The following is a 24,827-nucleotide window of genomic DNA, read 5'->3' as shown; positions in this document are numbered from 1 at the left end:
GCCCTTTCATGTGCTGACTATAATGACTGTCTCTAGTTTTCTGTTGGGGGCATGGTTCTGCCTATATTTAAGCACTTCTCACAAGGCCTCTATGCTGTTAGTTTTGGGATCTGACAGGGAGTTTCTCTGCTTATAGCGTAACTGCTCAGGCAAGAAAGTCTGTCTGTCTTGATCAACATTTCATTTTGTCCTTAGTACTAATATATTCAATTTGCCATTACCATTATTAATCATATTACCAGGTTAACAGTTTAGGTTTTTTGCTTTTTACTGTTATTTCTTGGATGGATGAAAATGGATGAAAGATCATTGGGGGAAGGGAGCACAATAAATTATGTTGGCGCTGCCTGCTTTACCATAAAAGAAACACCATCTCCTCAAGGAAAAGCTAATTAAAAACAAAATGGTGGGGCTTCCGGTTCCGGCACTGATGTGAGAGGAAGCAAACGGCTGAGCTTCGTGGCTTCCCCAGCTACACACAGCCCGCCAGCCAACCTCCGTGCCCACTCACCAGCATTATATCCCCACACACCTGGGGACAATACCTGCCTCCCGCATGGACCATTTTCCGGACCACCACACCTCTGGAGAAGAGCAGCTCCAGCGCTCTCAGAAGGAGAAGGGAGCTCCCAAGATGGCCACCGCAGCACAGCCTGAGCAGCATCACATGCAAACCACAGTGAGTAACAGGGACACAGGACCCCCTGCAGACTCACAAACTGATATGTTCAACCAAGTGCCTGACTCTCTCCCTATATCCCCTGGCCCCTCTGCCACACTTACTTTTTATTGTGTAATAAATGTTATTTTTAAATGATTCACATGGTTCTTTTCATTGAAAGCACTGCTTTACCCTCTTTCTTTTTGTATGTTCAAGGGGCTGACCACTCCCTTAAAAAGTAGCAGCTATAAGAGAGCAACTCTGACATCAGCGCAAAGTGTTAACTTTGGTTAATTGTTTCTTTCAGTGATTTTCAAATGCCTGAACTTTCATCATAAAGAAGCCATATGGACAGCTTATCGCACCCACAGAGACATCACATGGAAAGATAGCAAACTGCTAATATTCCAAGATTACTCTGCAGAGGTCCTAAAGGCAAGGAAAGAATCCCCCCCCCCCCCCCATGCACAAGATTAGTGCGAAGCAACAGGAAATTTACGCTCATGTATTCAGCTTAACTACGTATATTTACTGGCACTTCATTTAAAGACTTCTCCACGGATTCAGATGCAGACAATTTCCTCCAGGAAGAAGCTCAAGCATCATTTAATCCATCTCCTCTAGATGATGGTCCATGAAGCTATCTTTTATTTTTTCTAAAGAAGTTTTATTGAATTTTCACATAAAATATACAGACATCACACAGCAAAAAAGTATCACACAGCAAAATAAGCAATTTTGTTGTAAAGGAATAAACTATGATACTAGCAATAAATTCAACAATGATGTGATGTGTTAAAATTAACAGCGGATTTACGCTTTCAGCTACATCAAATAAAGTGAAAAAGGAGGAAGAGGGGGAGACAGACAATAGGGAAACACAAGGGGGAAAAAAAGGTAACTGGTAAGGAAAGCAGCAGTGCATACCTCCCAACTGTCACGATTACAGCGGGACATTCCCGATTTTCGGGTCCTGTCCCACCCGCGGCAGGCATTGTCCCGCTGCGGGGGGTGGCAGTTGGGAGACCCCCCAATCTAATAGAATGCATGCGCACAGCGTCTATTCTCGTATGAAAATGAGGTTGCGGCTAAATAGCATAAGCCGCGCCCTCATTTGCATACGCCCCGCCCCAGTGGTACATAAGCATGTGGTATTATGGTGTAATAGTATTAAGATCCAAGTTAAAGTTTCTGCACAATAGAGTAAAGCTGTGAATAGCTCATAACCCAGTAGCAATTTGCCAAAGCAGGTTCCAGGTGGTATTTTCAATTGCATGACATGGTCTTGAGTGTGTTTATCTAGAACATTTATAAAGAATTTCCATTTTTCATAGAATTTTTCAACTCCTCCTTCAATATCAGGAATAGTTGAACGTCTGTCACAGTATAACACTTGTAACAATTTTTGTTTTACCTCAGCTAAAGAGGGTGTGGACGTCTTGGTCCAGTGTACTAAAATCATTTTCTTTGCAACAGTAACTATGACCTCTAATATACGCAATTTAAATTTCTTATCCTGGCCTAGGTCCCAGGTTTTAAAATTCCCCCATGAAGCTATCTTAACGTTTTTGTGCAACAGATTACCCAGACACACCCTGTGGGATGCAACATCTACATGCAAATTTTTCCTTATTGATATGGTGTTCAGTTCCTTCTACCATCCTGAGTTGCTTATACTACTTCCACACCTATCACCACCACCCTGAGATTACATTTTTCAATCCAGGTAAATGCACGCTGCACAGAGGACTGTGCAGGACATAATGGTACCCTCACAAACCCGAGGTATCTATAATTCTACCTTATCCAAGCTACGATGCGCTTGACTAAAGTGACTCAGGTCCCACTTTAATGGAAAGTTTTATTTAAACAGGCCGGCGAGATTGGCTAAAGGGTATATACCCAACACTTGTTGTTAAGTGTTGGGTATATACCTTAATTGCAAATAGAGGCTCGGGCGAGCCTAATTGCTCAGTGGTTCAGTTCTCTTAACTTACATTAGGTCTCGGAAAACCAAGGGGAATTCTGCCCATATGGCTATCCGGAAGTTGCTGTTCATAGATAATTGAAGTAATTGCAGATATATATGGTGTCATACCGTGATGACGTACAGTCTTTCCATATGTAAAATTGAAATTGCTGCTTTTTTAGTTTTTCTGTTTTCTAATTACCCTACCCCCCCCCCCTTCCCTCTTGTGTCATGTTTTGTCATTTCCCCCAGTAGAAGAAATGTTTGAAACAAAAAAGAGGTTCTTTCGCATAGCAATGCATGATTTGATAATGTTGAGGGGTAGATTAATTTATGTAGACATATCATTACACACCTGACTGTCATGTACCGATTGAAAATGTAAACCTTTAATGTACGAGGATTGCATTTGCCCTGTAAACGAAAAAAGGTACTAATCTATTTGAATAAACTCAAATTGGACATAGTGTACCTACAAGAAACATCTTCTGAGGAAAACGTCAGATTAGTACGACGGAGAAACTAGTCAAGAGCTCTCCCTGCCCGTGGTTCCCTTGTCCTTGCCTGCCTGTATCTCACTGCGCCAAAGGAACCCTCTTTAAAGTGACAGAGACTGCAAAGACTGCAAGACGCACATACGCTACAAAGCGGAGCACGGCACAAGCCGCCAATCCCCTGCTGGAAGCTGAGGTAGCTATACCCTCTAACTGCCGCGACATCCATTTCCCTGCAGCGTCCGTCATCCGTCGGTCGGCTCCCTGACACAGCGAGCAGGTCTCCATGCTGTGGTCAGGTTGCGGAACTATACGGCATATAAATCCAGGAAGGTAACTGTGAAAGTGCATGTTTGCCTGTCTGCACACTACCTGTACTGACAGTGTATAAACCAAAGGCTAAAAGTGAGAATAATACAGGTGCCTCCGTATTTCAACCTTAATACTGACTACTGATATCTATGTGTATGCCAGAATTACGGTCCTATTGACCCTCAAAACATCTGGTTATATTTGGACTTGCTCCATCTCCAGCTATTCAAACAGTATCAATTGGAAACATTTGAACTCTGTGGATATGATCATCTGAAATAACACAATTAACCTGGCTATTGAAATCCACATTATCAGTTTTCTCTGGAAAATAAATATTGGCAGAAATTGGCAAAAGGGACACAGTCATTTTATATACTTTTATGTTTATTAATTTATCTGTGGGTTTAATGTACAATGTATTTTTTTATTAAATATAATATCTGTGTTTAAGGAAGCTTAAATAAAATAGTAATAGTATTTTTATACAGTGATATTTTTCAGTGTCTCTTGCTCTCTCTCTCTCTCTATATATATATATATATATATACTCTATATATATATTCTACTTGTTTATTTGGCCTACAAGAAACACACCTGTCACAGAAATGTTGAAACTGAATACGCTGGGATGGTCTTTGCTCGCTTCAGCTCCTTTTAACACGAAATCACGCGGAGTTACAATACTAGTCAAAAAACAACTACATACTACCATTCAGTCTTCACATAGTAACCCAGAGGGCAGATATATATTGGTGGATGTTACCATACACTTCACTAGATATGTTTTATGTAATGCCTATGCACCAAATGTGTTCTCAGCTGATTTAATTAGCAAAATATCTTGTCTGTTAACACCATATCTTGATAAATGTATTGTATTAGCAGGTGACATGAATACGGTGGCCTCCTCCTATCTAGATAGATTACCTCACATTCCAGGACGAAGAGCAGCCCCAAAGAATGGTATTCCCTTTTTGTTATCACAATTACCCCTAACTGATGTCTGGCGAGCTCACAACCAGTGAGAAAAAGAGTACACATGTCATTCCACAGCACATAATATGTGGTAGTAAGGTGCGCATGCTAAAAGCAGCTGGTATGGGGATAGTCGGTCCCCAAAAAGAAATGTGGATAAAAGAAAGCGTAACCAGCGCTGACTTGTTTCTCAAATTAGTCAGAGAATGACGGTTTCTTGGTATTAAAACATTTATAAAAAAATTAAACACATACTGTATATTGATAATAAACACATACATATAAAGATATATATGGGCTGGACACATTGAGAATAAGAATGAAAATAAAGATAAAAGGTTGGGAAAATTGACCCTTGGACACTTTTAGACTCCTATATCCAGGATGATATATGACTGGAGGGAAGGTCTCTAATATTAGCAGCAATATATTACCAGGTGGCCGGTTCCAGATGCATGATGAGGTGGTGTATGAATGTTCTGGTAGCTTATCCGGTATACCTGAAAGAATTGTAGTGGTCGCTGCAGGTCCAATCTTTGAGCTTGTAAAAGATGACCAGATAGAGAGTACTAGTCCCAATTCCAGTAGATGGTTAATGTAAATTTGTAATCCTCAGGAGTCTTGGCAGTGTCAGGGTGTTGGGGTTCTGAAAAGCTCTACGCGTATCTCTGGGAAAGGTCTCCCAGCTTCCTCAGGAGCAAGCGACTTGCTCCATGGGCACAAGAAGCCTACATCAAGGAGGCATACCGCCAATTGCACAACATTCAGTGCTACAAACCACTTATGCTTAACCCCCTACAAAATTATAAAAGCACATATGATGGAGTCATCTACAAAGCCCTACAGGAGGGAACAATTACCAAAAGAGAATACCAATATCTTCATACAGAAAATACAAAAATTCCCACCTTCTACTTATTGCCGAAAGTGCATAAAGACATCACCTGCCCCCCGGGGAGACCAATAGTCTCGGGCATAGGAGGACTAACAGAGAAAGCCAGAACATTTCTGGACCTCCACCTGAGACACCATGTACTGCAACTACCATCGTTTGTACAGGACACAGCGGATGTGCTACGCCGACTGAATCAGACATCAGACTGGAACCCAACCAATACATGGTGTCCCTGGATGTGGAGGCTTTGTACACATCCATAAACCATCAACAAGGGATCAAAGCGGTTGAGTACTTCATGCAGCTGGAAGGTATGGAAGACTTTCACACTCTCCTTAGCAAACTTCTCAAATTTGTATTGGAGCATCATTTTTTCATTTAATGACAGATTTTTTCTACAAACCCACGGGACGGCGATGGGGGCAGCGTGTGCCCCAACATACGCCAACATCTTCCTAGGCTGGTGGGAGGAAACCCAAGTATTTAGTGACCAAAATGAACATCTAACCTCAAAAGTCATGATGTGGCTTAGATACATTGATGACATCTTCCTAATCTGGGAGGGAGAGAGAGAGAGAGAAGAACTCCTGAACTTCATCCAACTTCTCAATAACAACCATTTGAACATCCGACTGACACATGTGATTAATCAAGATGAATTGCCATTCCTTGATTTGATAATCTACAGAAACAACGACAACATGATCTCAACGAAATTATACAGGAAAGAAACAGCCACCAACACTCTTTTACATCAAGCCAGTTCCCACCAACGGTAGAAAACATACCCAAATGTGAATTTCTCTGCCTTAGAAGAAACTGCTCGGATGAAGAGGAATTCAAAACACTTAGCAAAAATCTAACCTCATGACTCCAAGACCGTGGGTACAGCAAAACCTCCATTAAAAAAGCGGCTTAGAATTCCTTTGCTATCAAAAGAGATTACCTTATTTTCAAGACAAAAAAGAAAAAGGATGACAAAACAATCAAATTCGTGGTGACAGATTCAGAGTGCCATACAAAAACACTGGCCAATCCTGCATCTTGATCCAATACTTTCCAAAAACCTTGAACCTCAAGCAACAATGAGTTGGAGAAGATCAAGAAACCTAAGAGACCATCTAGTCTCAAGTCATTTCCAACGGTCACAGAAAAATAATAAAAACGTGACTGGGACCTACCCCTGTGGAACCTGCAAAATATGTCCACACATCCATAAGACCAAGACTATCACAGACAGATATGGAAAAGAGATCAAACTGCAACATTACATTAATTGTAACACGAAGAGTGTCATATAATGTCTGATATGCCCCTGTGCACAGAAATACGTGGGGATGACTACTACCACTCAAACAAAGAACACTTGAACACATTGGGTCAATCCGTAATGCTCAAGCTGACCAAATAAAAATGAAAAAAATCACAACGGTAGCCCGTCACTTTCAGAAAAAACACAACAGCGATTGGAAAGGTCTCAAAACAATCGGATTAGAAAAGATCTCCCTACGTGGGGGTGACCTAACCAATACCCTTCTGAAAAAAGAAAGCTTTTCAAGCTGAACTCACTTAGTCCAAAAGGGATGAATGAAAACATCAATTACGGTGCCTTCTTTTAAAATCACCACCTGTCACTGGTACAATTCTCATTTTATACCCCAGCACCCTCTGTCACTCGATACACTCTAATTAATTATCACTTTATTTGATTTTATTTTCACTACCGTGATGACACCTTTTAGTCATCACCCTCTTGCCACACTCAGTGACCTAGAAAAGCAGAAAAATATTGACTATAGAGGTGCGCAATTAAACCTAAATGCAGCCACACTTGAATACATCCAGTAGACCTAGTATGCCGGAACCAAGTTATATACTACGATCAAACCTATGCTGGACCACCCAAACTCGACCGAACTTGGGAGCTAAGCAGCATAGGGCCTGGTAAGTAATATGAAAGGAGACCTCCTATGAAGACTAGGTGTCGTATAAATATCGGTTATCAGGCTAACCACCAATAAAATATTTTTCACAACATCATAATGGTGTCCTTCTTTCTTTTTTATTAATTCATTTAGTATACTAATATCACTTTATATATCACAAAGTAATAGTATCACCTATATACGTTCTCATATCACCCGCTGCAGCACCTGAACAAAACGTTCAGCATCCAACCGCCCAAAATTCTTTCCAAAATTCTTTCTAAAGATGATGGCCCCCTTGGACCTGACAACTATTAATGACTTTTTAGACTCCTCTGACTTTCTTCAGTAACAGAGGACAGACTCAGCAATAAATATCTCCGGACACAAATCCGGACTACAGAAATGAACTAATTTGCAGTTATCCCAAGCTCCTGAGGAAGCCGGAGGTACAATTTCCAGGGAAACGTATTAAGCTGTTCAGAAATCAGTTGCTGACACCATCTCTGGAATTGCGGTGACCTGTCTAATCCACCCACAGACGTCCCTCACCAAAAACATCTGGACCAATCTTCTTTTGGGATAACTGCATGATCCCTAATTCATCCAGCAAAAAAGAGGAAGATCACCAAAAGTGGGAACCTTGAGCTCTTGAAATCATAAGGCATTTTCAGGACTGTTGTGTCACCCCAGTCTGGATACAAAACATCGACCAGACCAACCAGGATCGTAATATGAATCCATTTGTCAATATTTCATGAAAAATACCCATCATAAGTAACAAGCAAAAATATCCCGGTGATATATGTTTCAACAGTGCACTTTGGACTTCATGTCTAATGATTCATTTATTAATTGTTATACTTTTTCTGTGTTTTTATTTTCTTAATTATTAAATTGTTATACTGTATATGTTTGAGAACCGTCTGGTCCAATTATTGGTATAGCCAGCGCTGGCACACCTTCTTTCTTTAATCTTCTTCAATTTAAGGGTCTGACAACCCTGTGCCAGCAGCTGCTGATTGCGCACCACGCACGCACACTTCTCATTTTTTCATATCATTGAAAAGGACAGCTCTTACCGCAAGAGCTGTCACTTGAGATTTTCTTGATGCATGCATTAGAGAACACCTGTGTACAGGTGGTGAGGGCACCCTAGTGATGCTTGATGCATCCTACCCCAGGTCATGTGTTTCCTCTAAAGATGCTTATGTGAGAGTAACTACAGTATAGGGAGTAATTCACACTATTCCTAGGGTAGTTACTATATCCAAGTGGGCTAAAGGATTTTATATGCCCAGGGGGAGGAGCAAGACTTGCAGTTTCACTATCCATGCCACCAGTGGTTGCCTTTAGTAACCAGGTGGCAAGCGGAGTGAGCCACCTTGCCTAAAGCATGGTGAGCAAAGCAAGCCCGCAAGGGTCCTTTTAAGACCCTTCTTCCAACCTTGCTCCTCTCCCAGTCCTGCCCTGTCATATGACATGTCCTTTATCCCACTTGGAAATAGATCCCATTCCTAGTCTGGAGACAAAACATTTTGTTTTCCTAAAGGCCCCATTCACTGGGCCGATTTGGTTCGATTTCGACGGATCGGGCAGTGAAATTGTCCCAAATTGGCTGTATGTGACATGCCCTGTGGTCGCACCGGCTGGACATCAGATGTCTCATAATCGGACCCCTCAATGGCAAATCTCGGGTTCTTTTTAGCACCCGCGATGTGTCGGGTCTGATCCGAAGTGGGAAGAGGATGGTGAATTTGAATTTTTTTTTAAAAGACTGGCCAGACAGCAGCTCCCCGGGAGTTTTTTAACATGCAATAAATTTCATTTTCAGGGGTTAGCAGCAAAAATGTAAAATCCTTTGAATGTATGTAGCTGCATCCCGCATAGGTTTCTATGGGGCAGATGTATCATAGCAGCGCTTATCGCGCCGCTATGATACTTCCTGCTTCGCCTCAATAGCGAGGCGAAGCAGGAAGGGCCATCGACAAGATGTATTAACATCTTGTCTGCCAAAGCGGGGGAGCGTTAACTCCCCCCTTCGGCGATGTGCCTTTCTGGAGATAGCGCATCAGTTAATACTGATGCGCTATCTCCTGTCCCCCGGCCGGCCGCACTGGGCATGCGCGGGATCTCGCTGTTCACGCGAGATCCCCAGCGCAGCCCAGACCTAACGGCAGGGACATCGCTGTCCCTGCTGTTTAGATAGGGCTTCGCCAGCCTGATGCTGGCGAAGCCAACCCCGGCTTCGTGCGGAACACATTCGGCCTGCTATCATTTTGATAGCAGCGCCGATATGGACAGGGGCGCATAGCGCCCCTGTCCATTACCGCATCCCGGCTGCTTCATACATGGGGGAGAAGCGGTATCAGTGCACATAACGTGCGCTGATACCCTTCTCCCCCATATCGACACATCATACATCTGCCCCTATGGGAGATACAATGTTGCCAGATTTCCCAATATACAGAATGCTTCCCGTTCTGGATATTGGTCCCCACAGTTTCTGCCAGGGGCCTATGGCTACCCTCTGTACTGCCGGGTGGGCAGAGGGTTCTCCTGGAACCCTCCCCGGAAGTGTCCACTGTGCAGTGTGCACACCCCTGGCAGAGCAAATCACAGGGACGGTCTCATTTCGGAGCTCTTGTCCCTGGGTCTGAACAGTAATGCATCCTGCTAATAGGATAACATATTGCAATGTGATCCTGGGCAGTATGGTCCCACCCAGATCGCATTCCATATGCGATCCATCATAAATGGGCCCCATGTAGCCTGTTCCCTTCACACACATTGGAGGTCATTCTGATTGACCTGCAAAGCTGTGAAATTCACAGCTTTGCAGGTCTTCTAAACGCCACCCTCAGATTTCATGCATGGCAATGGATGTTTTGCATAAACATCCATTTGCAGCTTGCTTGCGGGGCAGTGCGATCGCCGACCATCGTATGATTTCTCAAGCACTTGCAGATCTAAGTCAGTCTCTGCTGTCTTAGATCTGTGGCTTCCCTGTATGGGAAGAGGGTAGGCAGCTGACATCCGGTGACATCAGCTGCCTGCCCCCAGCGCCCACGTCTTGGGCACAACCCATGTCCACTGCCCCACGCCCACACTGCTGCGTGCGAACTAATCAATGCATATCATACATAGCCTGTTATACACACACACATGCTTTTGTCTGTTCCCCCTGTCTGTAGACATGCATTACCTTTTGTTGGAGTAACCACAGGATCCAGGACCAGGAACTTGTAGCAGGAGCAGGACAGCCATCACTCAGACTGCACAGGCTTAGGCAAATTAGGGGTGTGGCCTAATTGTGGAACCCGTGGCTACGCCCCCTTAGACCCACAACAAAAACAAACCAGCATGTCTCATGCTGTAGGAGGAGGCCAAGAGTAGGGCACCGCTAGCCGGTCAGGATAGGGGCAACGGTGACCTGAGCAGTGGAAGGTAATCTCATGCTGCTGACAGAGCTGTGCCCCTGCCAGTACACACTACAGAGCATAGCCCGCCCCTAGGCATTGAAAACTCCCTAGGTAATTGCCTAGTCTGCCTATGGCTGGTCCTGACTCACCCAATAACGAAATTTAGAAATTCCTTCAGATTAAACATTTCTTTATGGGTTTACACACCTCTGAACTTTACCCACGAACCAACTCCTCTCCCTCGCGCCTACCACTCATACCCCCTCTCCTTTATCTACAAGCTATATTGATGAAGCTTTCTCCTCTGGACTGAAACACATACATGATTGGGAATCTGATCTTCATGGTTTGGTGGGGCACTCTGCTGCACCTTTAGTAGGACTGTCCTCTCATCCAGCCTTTTTGGCGTAAGGTGACAGAGACAACCAGTTTCATTAGAATTAGCCTGGTTGCTGAAACTCCTACCTCAGTCATTGTATAAAAAGATGCTGCGCCAACTGTGTGGTCACGAGTATAGAGAGGCTGGCTCAAGTGGAGCACAAGCCCCACTTGCCAAAGTTTGCAGAGGATGCTGCTGCATTTCTATAGCGTCTATCCTCTCCTCTGTGGCTGCTGCTGTGGCAGTATAAATTGATCTGCAAAGGCATGGGGAATATCAATGCATTTGCAATTGACACTTATTGTTTGCTTCTAGATGATGCCTTGTTGTTCAAAGGCCTCTATGTTTTCTCTATATAGCGATCCAAACGAAATTAGTCCCAATATCTTTTAGGTTGTCATATTTTGATCTGAATATGATTCATTCAACCCTTATTAATACTCTTCGAATGACTATTTGTTACCCCCGGCTGTGAGGTATCTTTCTTTCTCTTTTAGCGTTCTTTTTCCTTATTCCTCCCCCTTAGTCTTCTCTTTTTCTATATTTTTATTTTCTATCCCTTTTCTTACATTTTTACAATATTATATGTGCAGGGATTTTTAACATTGCTTGATTTTCAGTGTGCAGATGGATTTTACAGAACTCAAACTATTGCATTTACTTTTAATAGACACGACTCCAGTATTTGATGTTTTTCTGATTAGTTGTAGTTTCTTCATTATGTGTCACAGTGCCGTCCAATTCATGTTGGACAGCACTGTAATCCACAAAAAAATCCTAGTGTGCGCAAGCATACAGTACATGGCCAATAAAGTTGATTCTATTCTATGTTGAACTTTGTTTAATGTCTCTTGTAATATTATTGAATATTACAAGAGAACTTACTAGCATTTCAATATTAAAACATATTTTGGTCTAATTCAATTAAGCATTTTAGTGGCAACAAATGATTGTCAACAGAATCATTAATAATTGCTCTTAAAATTAAAATGTACCATTTAATTTATAGCAATTACACATACCTGCTGTAAATGTCCAAGAACATTGATCCGGCAATCAAAAATTCCTTTTCCTTCAGCAGAGTAGAGATTATACAAAAATTCTGTAGAATAGTATTCATGGCTTTTTTCATTCCTACAGAAGAGAATATAAGTTACTTTATGCTTATCAATAAATATTACAATGTATGTATGTATGTATGTATGTATGTATGTATGTATGTAACCTGCCCAGGCTGGGTATGGGAGGGGGAGGAAAAGATGGTACACCAGGCCAACACATCACAAATAGCAAGCAGTTTATTCACGGTTCTGTCGGTTCCGGTCATGAGTATACCCATGACCGGAAACACTGGTCATGGGTATAATCAAAATACTGAATATTAAGTGGTTTTCTTACCACTTCTAGGCTTCGTTTTTGAATTATAAAAGTACATTTGTTTAAAGGTCTGTCTCCTATTCATAGGTTTATAATTACAATTTGCGAATGTCTTAAGTTAATTAGGTACCATCAGGTGTGCATTATGCTGTAATCACAAAGGGTATTTATACCCACAGTGTACCTAATAAACCAATTTGAAAAAGCTGCATGAGCAGCGAAACGAGTCGGTCATTGGTACACCAGAATTGCTGTCACAACTTGCTTCTACTTGACTGCGTCTCCAAGTGCCTCTTTTAAACTGTAGTGGCAGTCAGACCCATTTGTGTTGTCCCGGATTGCAGGATCCATACACAGGCTTCAACATCAACTGTGGGGGAATGCCACCTCTCTAATTTGCCTGCCTGGGATCAAGTAAACCCCTGACTTCAGATAATCCATCTTTGCGGAGGAATGCCACCACCCCCCCCCCCCCCCCCCCCCCACACACACACTTTGATTGGAGGAAGTATCTAGGAGGGACATTGCACAATACCTAACATTGGGACGTATTACACATTTTTGGGCCCAAAAAGAATTGGACACACAAGGAGATGAGGTGTGAAAAACCCTATATAAATAACTTATTGCAGATTTCCTTCTTATACTATATACATATATATTTATTAATTTGTTTATTTTTAAACAGTGTTATTAAGCAGTAAATGTTATTTTTTTCTTATTTATTGCACAACCTGAATTTTCTGTGTAGCGCAATAACCTTTGTTTATATATTGTTTTACCTATAAGGGGGTGACACCCCTTCTTACTGTTGCAGCTTGACAAGGCAGTTATAATACAGGTGCCCTATTCAGATATCTTAGTATCTGTTTTTTAGAGTTCAGACAAGGTTGTCACAGCATTCACATTTTAATCCTTATTCTCTCTCCAGCCCACTCTGGAGATAAGGGGATTTTTGTAAGAATTTACCATTCAAATCCCTTTCTCTTTCATCCATCCTGGTGACAGCTCAACCATGGGATGTAGGAGGGACCGCCAGGAGCCAGGCACCTATGCTAAAACTTTGAGACAGGTAGGCTCCTCCCTGCTGCATCCCAGCATTCCTCAGTTCAACTTCCAGAGCACACTAAGGGCCTTATTCTGGTCTGTGCGGCCGGAGCCGAATATGCGGCCAGGACCGTGCGTCCTAAACCCCGCCTTCCGTACGGATCGCTCACTCCGTCCGAATGCGGTAAGCCGCTGACCGCACGGAGCACGAGTGGATTTCTCATGTATACACCTCCTCCATCTCTGGTAACCTCCCCCATCATTCGATGGTCGCAGACCATCCAATGCAGGAGTGAGTGGTGAGGCAGCTCCCGCGAGCTCAGACCACTCGGGCATTTCTCCGTGCAAAAGCAGGGATCTGGGCGGGCAGCTGACATCCGGCAATGTCATATGTCCGCCCCTACACGTGCATCACGGCCGCATTACCATACGTACGCCCAGCGTTTTCATGGGAACGCCCATGAAACGCAGGGCGTATGCATATGTTAATGAGGCCAAACAGCCCTTCACGCCCCTCTCCTCCCCCTGTTCGTAGTGTAAACAATTAATGCGGAATTTGGATGTATGTCCCTTTCGAACATGCGCAGATATGCCTCTGCACATGAGCAAACACAAAACATCGGCGGAACGAACGCACGCGGACATATCCGCACCAACCAGAATAAGGGCCTAGGAAACATTACTCAGTACAACGCCTGAACATATTAATATGCACAATCAAGTAATAACAACCATATAACATGACAACACATGAAACGGCATAACTTACTGAGCGTAATGGAGGGATCGCTGTGTCACTAGAATGGATTCAGAGAAAGGGATTCGAATGGTAAGTTCTTAGAAAGATCCCCTTTTCTCTTTCATTTATCCTGGTGACACAGCTCAACCATGGGGCGTTCAAGAGTGGTCCTTTGGGAGGGTACGCTCAGGCTTGCAGTTCTCATCACTGCTCGCCCAAATGAAGCATCCTCAGACACAAACTCATGGAACCTGTAGAATTTGGTGAAAGTGTGAACAGAGGACCAAGTGGCAGCCCTGCATACTTGCTCCGCAACAGCCCAATGACACACAGCCCAGGAGGAAGCAACTGACCTGGTGGTATGAGCATTAATTCTGGAGGGCACTGGCCTGCCAACTTTAGTATAGGCAAAGGCAACCACGGATCCTTAACCATCTAGCAATGGTCTGCTTAGAAGCCGGCCACCCTCTCTTATGTATGTCATACAGTACCAGTAACAAGTCTGTTTTACGAAACTTCTTCACTTTGTCCACATAAATGCGCAGCGCACGAACAACATCCAATTTCTTTAGTTTGTCCCTATTCCTAACCTCCTCTGGCGGACAAAACAATGGGAGCACGATCTCCTGGCTTAAATGAAAAGTGCCACTTTAGGAAAAAACTTAGGAAATGTTCTCAAAACAGCCCTATCTTCATGAAATACCAGAAAAGGAGACTTGCAAGACAAGGCCCTTAGTTCAGATACACGTCTGGCCGAAGCAATAGCCAATAGAAACGTCAGTTTCTAGGTCAAAATCTTAAGGTCAGCCGACCTTAACGGTTCAAACAGTGGTTTCTGCAGTACCGCCAACACCAGTGACAGATCCCAAGGCACCACTGGTTGGAGGTTTAAGATGGGTAACCCCCTGGAGAAAAGTCAGTACCTCCGGCACTGACTTTCTTTTGAAAGAAAGAAATAAATATTCAAAAAGGGAGCACTTATAAGTATACCTTTTTGAATATTTGTTTCTAACCAGTAGTCTAACCAACTATTTGGGAACAGCTGGTGACACAGTGGCAAATTTGTTTTATTAAATGTTCATTGGGTCTTAATTGGTAGACAACTGAATATTACTGTATGTATTAATTTCTTTTGCGCCCGATTCTTAGCTTTTTCCTTTTGAAAGAAAATGGACAAGGCTGACAATTGCACCTTTAGGATTGTAGGATTAACCTAGAGGAAACACCATCCTGGAGAAATACCAGAAGTCTACACACCTTAAATCTGGACGTGTGAACTTTTTGTCTCTCACACCACCTAATGTACGTCTTCCAAACTCTATAATAATTTGCTGCTGAAACAGGTTTCATAGTTCGAATAACTGCCTCAGAGAAACCCTTCTTTTTCAAGATGGAGGTTTCAAGAGCCAAGCCGTCAAACTGAACCGAGCTAGGTCCTGATGAATAAAAGGACCTTGCTTGAGAAGGTCTGGTCGAAGTGGAAGACGCCATGATGCTGTTGACAATCTCAGTATGTCGAAATACCAAGACCTCCTTGGCCAATCAGAATGATCTTTGCCCCTTGTGTCCGCACTCGCCAACATGGGAAACAGTGGGAAGACATATGCAATGCTGAAACACCATAGAACTGTCATAGCATCCACTGCCCATGCCAACAGCTCCCTGGTTCTTGAACAGAACTTGGCCACCTGACAATTGTGTCTAGACGCCATCAAGATAAAGGAAGAGACCAATGCTGCTTTCCCACTGCCTTAACGGGTAAAGACCAGGTCCTCATTAAACAGGAGTGTGGATGTTGTGGACTGGGCTGGTTCCACAGGTGGGGTTAATGTTTGTTCTGCACACGACTGTGCAGCTTCATGCCGACTTTCGGCTGCTGCCAGGCTAGATGATAATGCTACTGGATTAGCAAGTGCAGAATGCCCAAAAACCACCATGCATTGGTCGAAGTACAACCACTCCCTACGTGCAGAGCCGCTTCGGTTCCGGTCTAGGACATTGTGGAATAAGCATTTTAATGCCTTCAGCTTATTTATAATATGCGTAGTGGTTCTTATAAATCCTGATGCTGCCATCATATTGCTGATATTACGGTATTTTGCTGCATCCTTTACCATACCGGTCATCTGACACATGATTTCTTCTTCCCCACAAATTCGAATGAGTTCCCTGATCTCCTCCTCTGTCCAACTGGGCATGGTAGCAGAATGTAAACAGCAGTACAGCACAAAAACGTTTTAGCTCTTCTCTGTCTACTGTCTGCTGTGATTACTTCCTGGATTACTTCCTGGATGTGGTGACTGTACAGTCATCACAAGCAAGAAGCCAATCATGTTCTTAACCTTTATTATTATTACTAAATACCATTTAAGACCCTTTCCCACTGGCAAAAAAACAGCTCTTAAATGGGTAAAACTCTGCTTTGTACCCATTTTAAAAAATATGGTATTTTTAAACGGGTACAGCAACCTGGAGCATTCCCACTGCAGCTCTACCCATTTAAAAAGGCTAAAAAAATGACAAATTGCCATTTAAGTGCTTCAGTGGGAAAGGGGTACAAGTCCCTGTTTCAGCGGGGAGATAGCTGCTTTTGGTGCCTCCTGTAAGCCGCTCCTACCAAGTGTTCCTTCTGCCTTCCAGTGTCTCCCCTCCAATGGGGATCACTTGGAAGTGCCCAACTGCGCTGAGCTCCTGTGACAGGCTTCAACACCAATGGAGATCAGCCTGTAAACCCTTTCAAGGTGGCGGTCGTCGCGGGGTGTCCGTCGCCCATGATCCCCCCCTAGGCAGGGAGCTGGCAAAGGAGTCCCCGAGGGCCCAGGAAACCTCTCTGTGAGGAGGTCAAAGCGCTGTGCTGAGACCAGACAGCATCTCAATTGCACACTGAATGAGAAATATACATATAATAATCAGATAATACAGAGATCTTGGTTGCATATATCTGCAGATATAGGGCTAAGCCCCCAGGCCGTACGTCAAGGCATCTCTGTCACTGGGGGTCCCTAACATTGGGTATGGGTCTGGGGTGTGGGCCCCCAATATGCCAGCACAGGCTGACTACTCCAGGGCAGCACACAAATTAAAATTAGTAGGGGTTAATAAGAAACACATAAGTGCTATGTACGGAGGTGAAGGTGTGGTTAAAATAATACATACAATGTGATAGGGAAAACATAAATGTTAATAAAGTGTTAGGGTGTGCTAACCTGGAGCAGACCAGCCATACCAACAAAGAGGGAATCACACTCCCAAACCCATCCCATGCACAATAACAAATTTTTGGGCCTAATAGCCCAGTGTAAGGCCACATGATAATGGCTTACATTATCTGAGAACCAGCTTACCTGGAGATACCCCTGGCTTCTCCAATGGCACTCTGGTGTCAGCAAAACCTCCTAATGCTGACCCATCTATGCCTCTCTCAACTGCACAACACTTTTATTGGCAAGCTGCTCAATCAGAGGTAATGTCATTCAGGTGCCAACAGGGAGGGGTAAATCTGGTTAGGAAAAAAAAACAGTTTGTATCCCAATTGCACACTGAATGAGAAATATATTTTTTTTCCTAACCAGATTTACCCCTCCCTGTTGGCACCTGAATGACATTACCTCTGATTGAGCAGCTTGCCAATAAAAGTGTTGACAAGACAGCATCTCTCAGCACACAGGGAGCTAACATGACGTGCTTCGGTCAGCCTCTTCTATGCTGTCAGTGTGAGGAAACTTCCCCTGGAAGCCTCATACTGCATTCCTGCACTAAATAGGTGAAATATTAATAAAAAACAAACCCCTAGCTACCCTAAACACATGGCTGCTTCACCAGCCCTTCAGCATACAATTGTAGACCGTGATAAAACAAACTGGGGAGTTAAGTGGGCCCTGCTGCAAGCTTACAATCTATAGGGACCAAGGAGGGAAACACAAGGACAGGCACTAGTAATAGCATAGCCGTCCCACAAAGTTACCATTCCAGAAGAAAAGCTATATAATACATAAGTGTCTCAGAGGGTTATGTATCTGGTACTTATAGGATAGGCTTGCCTGAAGAGGTGTTATATTTATTATTATTTATTTATTAACAGTTTCTTATATAGCGCATACATATTACGCAGCGCTTTACAGGGTATAGTTGAACATTCACATCAGTCCCTGGCCCAGTGGAGCTTACAATCTAGATTCCCTACCACATGTACACAGACAGGAAGTGACCCGCAATACATTAAAGATGGTATTACCCTGTCTAACTAATCACATGTGATGAATTTCCTGCCAAGTCAGACACTCTAACTTGCTTGCTATAGCCTTAGCAGGACATAGCATCACCCCGCCCCTTTCTTCCAAACTCCACCCTAAGACCACACAGCAACCGACAGAACCCATTTAAGCAACAGTAACAACATTTTTAGAAACACAATAAGTCAATTGCATGATGCATGCGTACTTGAATATGCATCTCACAAAAGGAAACATCTGTATGCAACCCTCAGTCAAATGGAGACAAGTTTTTCCCATGAAATTATATGGTTACATTCCTGATTTGCAGCACTGTGTTTACATCAGAAATTAATTGTGACAATCCTCAATTCTGGAGATTATTGTCACAATTAATCTTTAATGTGTGGGCTCCCCCTTTTGGTGATCGTGATCAAAAATTGATCGGGATCGGCAATCGATTGCTGAATCAGATTTATTTATTTTTTTTAATATAATTTTTATTGACAGGAAAAATCCGGTTTTATTGGAGAAACATTTTTTTATGTGTGGGCATTCCCTAAGTAAATTGTGCTTACCTGTCATTCTTTGGCAGGGGGAATGTGCTGTGGCAGGGCTTCGGGTGGCCTGCGATCCGTGGCGTTTCTGAGTAGGCTCAGGAGCACAGAACAAGTGGCACGTCTCCTGTGCTATTAATTTCCCCCATCACCAGTTGCGTGGCTCCCCCTGAGGTGCCTGCGGTCAGTGATAGGAGGGTGCGGTGGCTGGGCTCTGGGACTCTCCGTTTATTTAAATGTTTTGGGAGCCGATAGGCGGCGGCTCCTCTTTTCCCCCAATGGAGGCGGCGGCGGGGCTCTAGGTGGCCTGCAGTCCATTAAGGTGTCGACGGGGCTCTGTCCCATCTAGCATCCCTGGCGAGGGTGTGCGGCGGTGGGGATCTGACATTTTCTATGTCCATTGCGGCATTTTATGTCCAAGCTGCAGCGCCTTTTTTTATTATTATTTTTTTGTTTGTTAAATAACTACACAGCCAATAGGATCTTGCCCCGTCATAACAACGCCCCCAGGCTGAAATATAAATACATCAGCGCAAGACCTGGGCGGGCATTTCGGCAGGGGAGGAGCTGTCAAGTGCTCCTGAAGTCCATTATCTCAGGTGGGTGGCAGGCCAATGCAAAAGAGCTTAGCTGGCTGCCGCCCCCTGGGTGAAGACACCTGGATGAAGACTACAAAAGTCCTAGTAGAGGGCAGCAGCCATGCAAAAGAGCTAAAAGGCTGCTGCTCCCCTAGGTGAAGAGAGTTTGCGGTTTAATAAAATAATTTTTCAAAACATGTATTGTGTGTATTATTTTAGTATTTTTAATACAGGGAGCTTATAGGTTCCTGCAGGAATTTAAAGTCCTGGCAAGGTGGCATTTGTGGTGCTCCAAATGCCACCATGCTGGGACTAAACTGCTGGGACTTTTAGTACTCCTGCAATGAACAATATTATTTCAGCTGTCAATCCTGCACCCACCGCCCAGGGGTACGGGGGATAGCCCGGGCTTCAGCACATGCCTGGGTACACTGGAGACCCCTCTATTTGAGGGGGTCCCCACCTCCCCAGGAATCCCTGGCATGTTTTTGTGTAAACACTTTGCCTTATTCACGTTTGTACGAAAAAGCAATCTCAATTTTCTAGGCTACAGAAGTGCTATTGTTAGAAAGTGAAGATACTGTCCCCAAATGAAATGAGAAGCCTGCTGCAGCCATTGCATACTCAATTGTAATTGCATACATATTTACAAGCTGTATGCAAAAACTGGGAACATCAAGATTAAAAAAGGTAGGCCTTTTTACCAATCCCTGTAAAGTACCCATTAAGAGCACAATGGATGTACATTTGGATCAGATGGTGCATACCTCTGAGTGAGATGTAAGCAGGTGGTCCCTTTGGAAGCCCGAGTTATTGATCTAAGGCAAACCATTGCAACACTGAGGGACACTGCCAATCTGGAGCAAAGATTTCAGCTAACAGTGGTAGCATTAGGTGACCAAGAAGAAGCAGAGATAGGTGAGGTCGAACAGGCAGCAAACTGGGTTACTGTTAAATATGGTCAGTGCCGGCAACAGAAATCTAGGGGCCCCATACATTGATATTTCTGGGGCCCCCACCCTCTAAAACACTAGTAGTTGTGTTGAGCGGGGATGGATGGTGGGCGTATTGGTGGCAAGAAGTCCCATATAATGGCTGCCCCCAGTGCAGACAGTGAACTGAAAGCTACTACACATTATGCCACACACCGTAATGCCTACTAAGCATTATACCACAAACCGTAATGCCCATTAGACATTATGCGACACGCAGTAGTGCCCATTACATATTAAACCACACACCATAAAGCCCATTACACAGTAGGCCAAATGCCATAATGCCCATTACATATGCCACACGCCGTAATGCCCATTACACATTTTTGCCACACTCCATAATGCCCAATATATATTATACCACATGTCTTAATGCCCATTATATATTATGCCACATTAGTCCCACTTAACTACATACTCTTTGCCAGGGGTTGCATGCTCATTGCCAGGGGTTACATAGTAATTGCCAGAGGTTTCTTGCTGGCTGCTAGGGGGTTACATGCTCCTTGTCATGGGGGAGTACATACTTGTTGCCATGGGGAGTACATGTCCGTTGCACAGTGGGGATCACCTGCTCAATGACTTGGAGGATTACATGCTTGTTGCCCAGGGGGATAACATGCTTGTTCCCAGGGGATAACATGCTAGTTACCATGAAGTTTTAAATGCTCATTGCCTAGGGGGGTTAAATGCTCGTTGTCAGAAAATGAGGTCTCTGACAAAGTGATATAGTTATGCCTCATTTTCACACTCAACAAAACCTGTTGAATCTGTACTTTTTATCCCCATCTCTCGCTACAGTATATCACTATATATGCAATCTGTGTGTTTTCTCTGTCCTTATTGCCTGTCCCAGTTCAACCACAAACTATGTTTAAACCAGTCTTAATTTACTTCCTGTCTGGCTCCAAGACTGAGAACAGCAACAGGCAGCCTTGCGATTGGCTGCCTGTTGCTATGGCTGCCGAAGGAGGATGGTCGCTGCCAGACAGAATGGATGCAGACGTGCAGGGCACTGCTGCCTCTGCATCCATATCTGCCCCAATACGCACATGTAGCCATGTAGAGCCTTCCGTCCGCGCGAGGTGCTGCACAGTATATAAAAAAAAGAACATTGTAATGCCATGCAGATGGTGGAACTGGACCCCTATAACCCTGTGCACTGCACCGGTGGTAGTTCCGCCCCTGCCTGAGCCTTTAAAATGTCTCTCAGTCTAGTTCTGTAGAATTCACAATCATGGGAAAGACTGATGACCTGGCAGTTGTGCAGAAAACCATTATTGACACCCTGCACAAGGAGGGAAAGCCTCAAAAGGAAATTGCAAAAGAAGTTAGATGTTCTCAAAGTGCTATGTCAAAGCAAATTAATAAAAAGTTACATGGAAGGGAAAAGTGTGGAAGGAAAAAGGGGCACAAGCAGCAGGGATGACCGCAGCCTGGAGATGATGGTCTGGAAAATGCCATTTAAAAGGGTGGGGGAGCTTCACAAGGAGTGGACTGAGGCTGGGGTTAGTGCATCAAGAGCCACCACACATAGGCGGATCCTGGACATGGGCTTCAAATGTGATATACCTCGTGTCTAGCAGCTCCTTGACAACAAACAACATCAATTGGGCTAAATAAAAAAAAAATAACTTGTCTGTTGCTCAGTGGTTCAAAGTTCTCTTTACTGATGAGAGCAAATTTTGCATCTCATATGGAAACTAAGGTCCCAGAGTCTAGAGGAAGAATGGAGAGGCATCCAATCCAAGATGCTTGATGTCCAGTGTGAAGTTTCTACAGTCTGTGTTGATTTGGGGAGCCATAAAATCTGCTGGTGTTGGACCACTGTGCTTTATTAAGTCCAGAGTCAACGCAGCAGTCTACCAGGACATTTTAGAGCACTTCATGCTTCCTTCACAGCAGACAAGCTTTATGGAAATGTGGACTTAATTTTACAGCAGGACTTGGCTCCTGCCCACACTTCCAAAAGTACCAAAACCTGGTTCAACCTGGATAATTTACTGTGTGGGTTTGGCCAGCAAACTCACCTGACCTGAACCACATAGAGAATCTATGGGGCATTGCCAAGAGAAAAATGAGAGACATCATACCAGCAATGCAGAAGAGTTGAAGGCCGCTATTGAAGCATCCTGGTCTTCCATAACACATCAGCAGTGCCACAGGCTGATAGCACCCATGCCAAGCTGCATTTCACCTTTTAAGTTGAATAACTGAAAAAAAATGAACTTTTGGACGATATTCAAATTTTTCGACTTTTATCTGTATTTAAATCACAAATGAAGTAAGACTTATGGGTGCAAATTGACAAGAAACTTAGCTGTAGTACTCATCGTCAAGGAGCAGCAGCCTAGGCCAATAGGTTATTAGGAATATATCTAGGAACACAACAGCGTTTTGAATTCCACACCGCTGTCTAATGGCTCACCTAGCTCCCTCTCCATGTGGTGCCTGCCGCATGCCTAAACAAGCTGGACTACTCCATCCAGCCCAGCCCTGGTTCCCCCGCACAGGGTACACAAAGACACGACTGGAGTGGACATCATGATTTCCACTGGGGATGCCGCATACCTCTACCGCACAGGTTTCAGCAGTGGCGCTCATCTGATATGAGCCCACCCTCCACCCACCGTCTCACGGACAATGAGCAGCACTATGCGACAGTGGTGATACCAGCTTCTGGCAACATACAAACATATAGGCTGCAGGCATTCAACTGGGGCATGGACTTACACACCAGAGAGGGTACACCATCATCCCTCTAACACCCACTTGAAAGCAACAAACTTTACAGCCAGATAGAGTGTTCAGACTCATGGAGAACATGGAACACAGGTGAGCCCTAAACTCCAACTGTCAGGGATCTAATACAAACAGCAGACAAAATACCTCTGTTTTCCTGAGGACGCCCCGCACACCAGGACTTTTTGATTAAAGTAAATTGAGCAATATAATTTAAAATTCTCACACAAGGCATGTCTTTTTTTTTTTTTTTGAGGACTGACCAAATAACTTCTCAAGTCCAACCACTATATCGGAACTTAAAAGCAGATTTACTGTTTTTATTATGTTTGAGATTTATTAATTTGTGAATTATTGTGTAAACAGCGAGAATCTCTTGTTTTCGGCGATCCCTGCCGTTTAACCCCCCGCCGGCCGCATTGAATACGGGCCTTTGAGTGCCAAGTGAAATTGTTAAAATCGGTGTGAAAATTGTCAAGCAAGCATTTTTATTCATCATATTGACTTGCAATGTTTACCTTGTATAGGAAATATGATCTTTTTTTACACAACAATTTTTATTTGAATTCATATAACAAATGTGAGCGACGCTGGCATTTTTAGCTAATATTTTGCATATCTCTCACAGAGCTGTTATTTATTTTATTTATCTACTAACCATTTCTTATATAGCGCACACATATTCCGCAGTGCTTTACAGAGAATATGTGAACATTCACATCAGTCCCTGCACTAGTAGAGCACACACAGACATTCTAGGGTTAATATTGTTAGGAGCCAATTAACCTACCAGTATATTTTTGGATTGTGGGAAGAAATTGGAGCACCCGGAGTAAACCCACGCAAGTACGGGGTGAATATACAAACTCTGCAGAGGCAGAACTCTGGGAGGCAATGGAGTCATCTGCCGCTGGGCTCCTGCTTCCAAGGGGGCACCACCTCTCCTCCCCCTGGAAGTTTAAATTAGTCACTTAAAAGCCAACGATATAGCTTCTGTGGCTTAGTTCTTGCCTCCGGGCAACTGGAACGAACTTACGCCACTGCTCTGCACGTTAGGGCCATGTTGGGAATCAATCCCATGACCTCAGTGCTGTGAGGCAGTAATTCTAACAATTCCATCCATATAATATTAATGTCCACAAACTTCTTAATGGAGATTACTTGCCTTCAGCGCTGACATTTCTCAAATGTTCTTAAACTTAGATAATCACTGACAAAGCAAATAAACATACTGTATAATTTTTTTTTAAGAAAATCAGACCAGCCCATCAAAACTTTCATACCTCAGTACAAGCCCTCTTTGAATATCGGTCTTCATTTTTTCCGTCAAGTGCTCCACATTTGACTGAAAACATTAATAAAATAATGAGGTTATAAAATATTATGAAGATATAGGGGAACATTTAATAGGATGAGAGATTCAGAAAGTGAGAGATTTGCTAAGAATTCTATTTTTTTTTTTTTTTAAAGTGGCAATCATTTAAACTGCACTTGATTTTGAAGTGTAAATGTGTAAATGGTTGCCACTTTAAAAAAAAATGGAGAT

At 43.5% G+C, this 24,827-nt stretch overlaps 1 protein-coding gene across 1 annotated transcript in view; it reads right to left on the bottom strand.

Annotated features, from left to right (window-relative positions):
* Nucleotides 1-24,827, bottom strand: part of PFKL (phosphofructokinase, liver type) — a 160,604-nt gene that overhangs the window by 30,082 nt on the left and 105,695 nt on the right. The window contains exons 16-17 of the mRNA XM_083153592.1: nt 24,565-24,626; nt 12,058-12,169 (exon numbers count right to left, since the gene is read on the bottom strand). Of these exons, the coding sequence (XP_083009718.1) occupies nt 12,058-12,169; nt 24,565-24,626 (174 nt within the window). The remainder of the gene's footprint in view (nt 1-12,057; nt 12,170-24,564; nt 24,627-24,827) is intronic.

This window comes from Crinia signifera, chromosome 7 (assembly GCF_055691185.1).
Source record: "Crinia signifera chromosome 7, ASM5569118v1, whole genome shotgun sequence".
In the NCBI taxonomy this organism is placed as follows: domain Eukaryota; kingdom Metazoa; phylum Chordata; class Amphibia; order Anura; family Myobatrachidae; genus Crinia; species Crinia signifera.
This window is presented reverse-complemented; position numbering and strand designations above follow the sequence as displayed.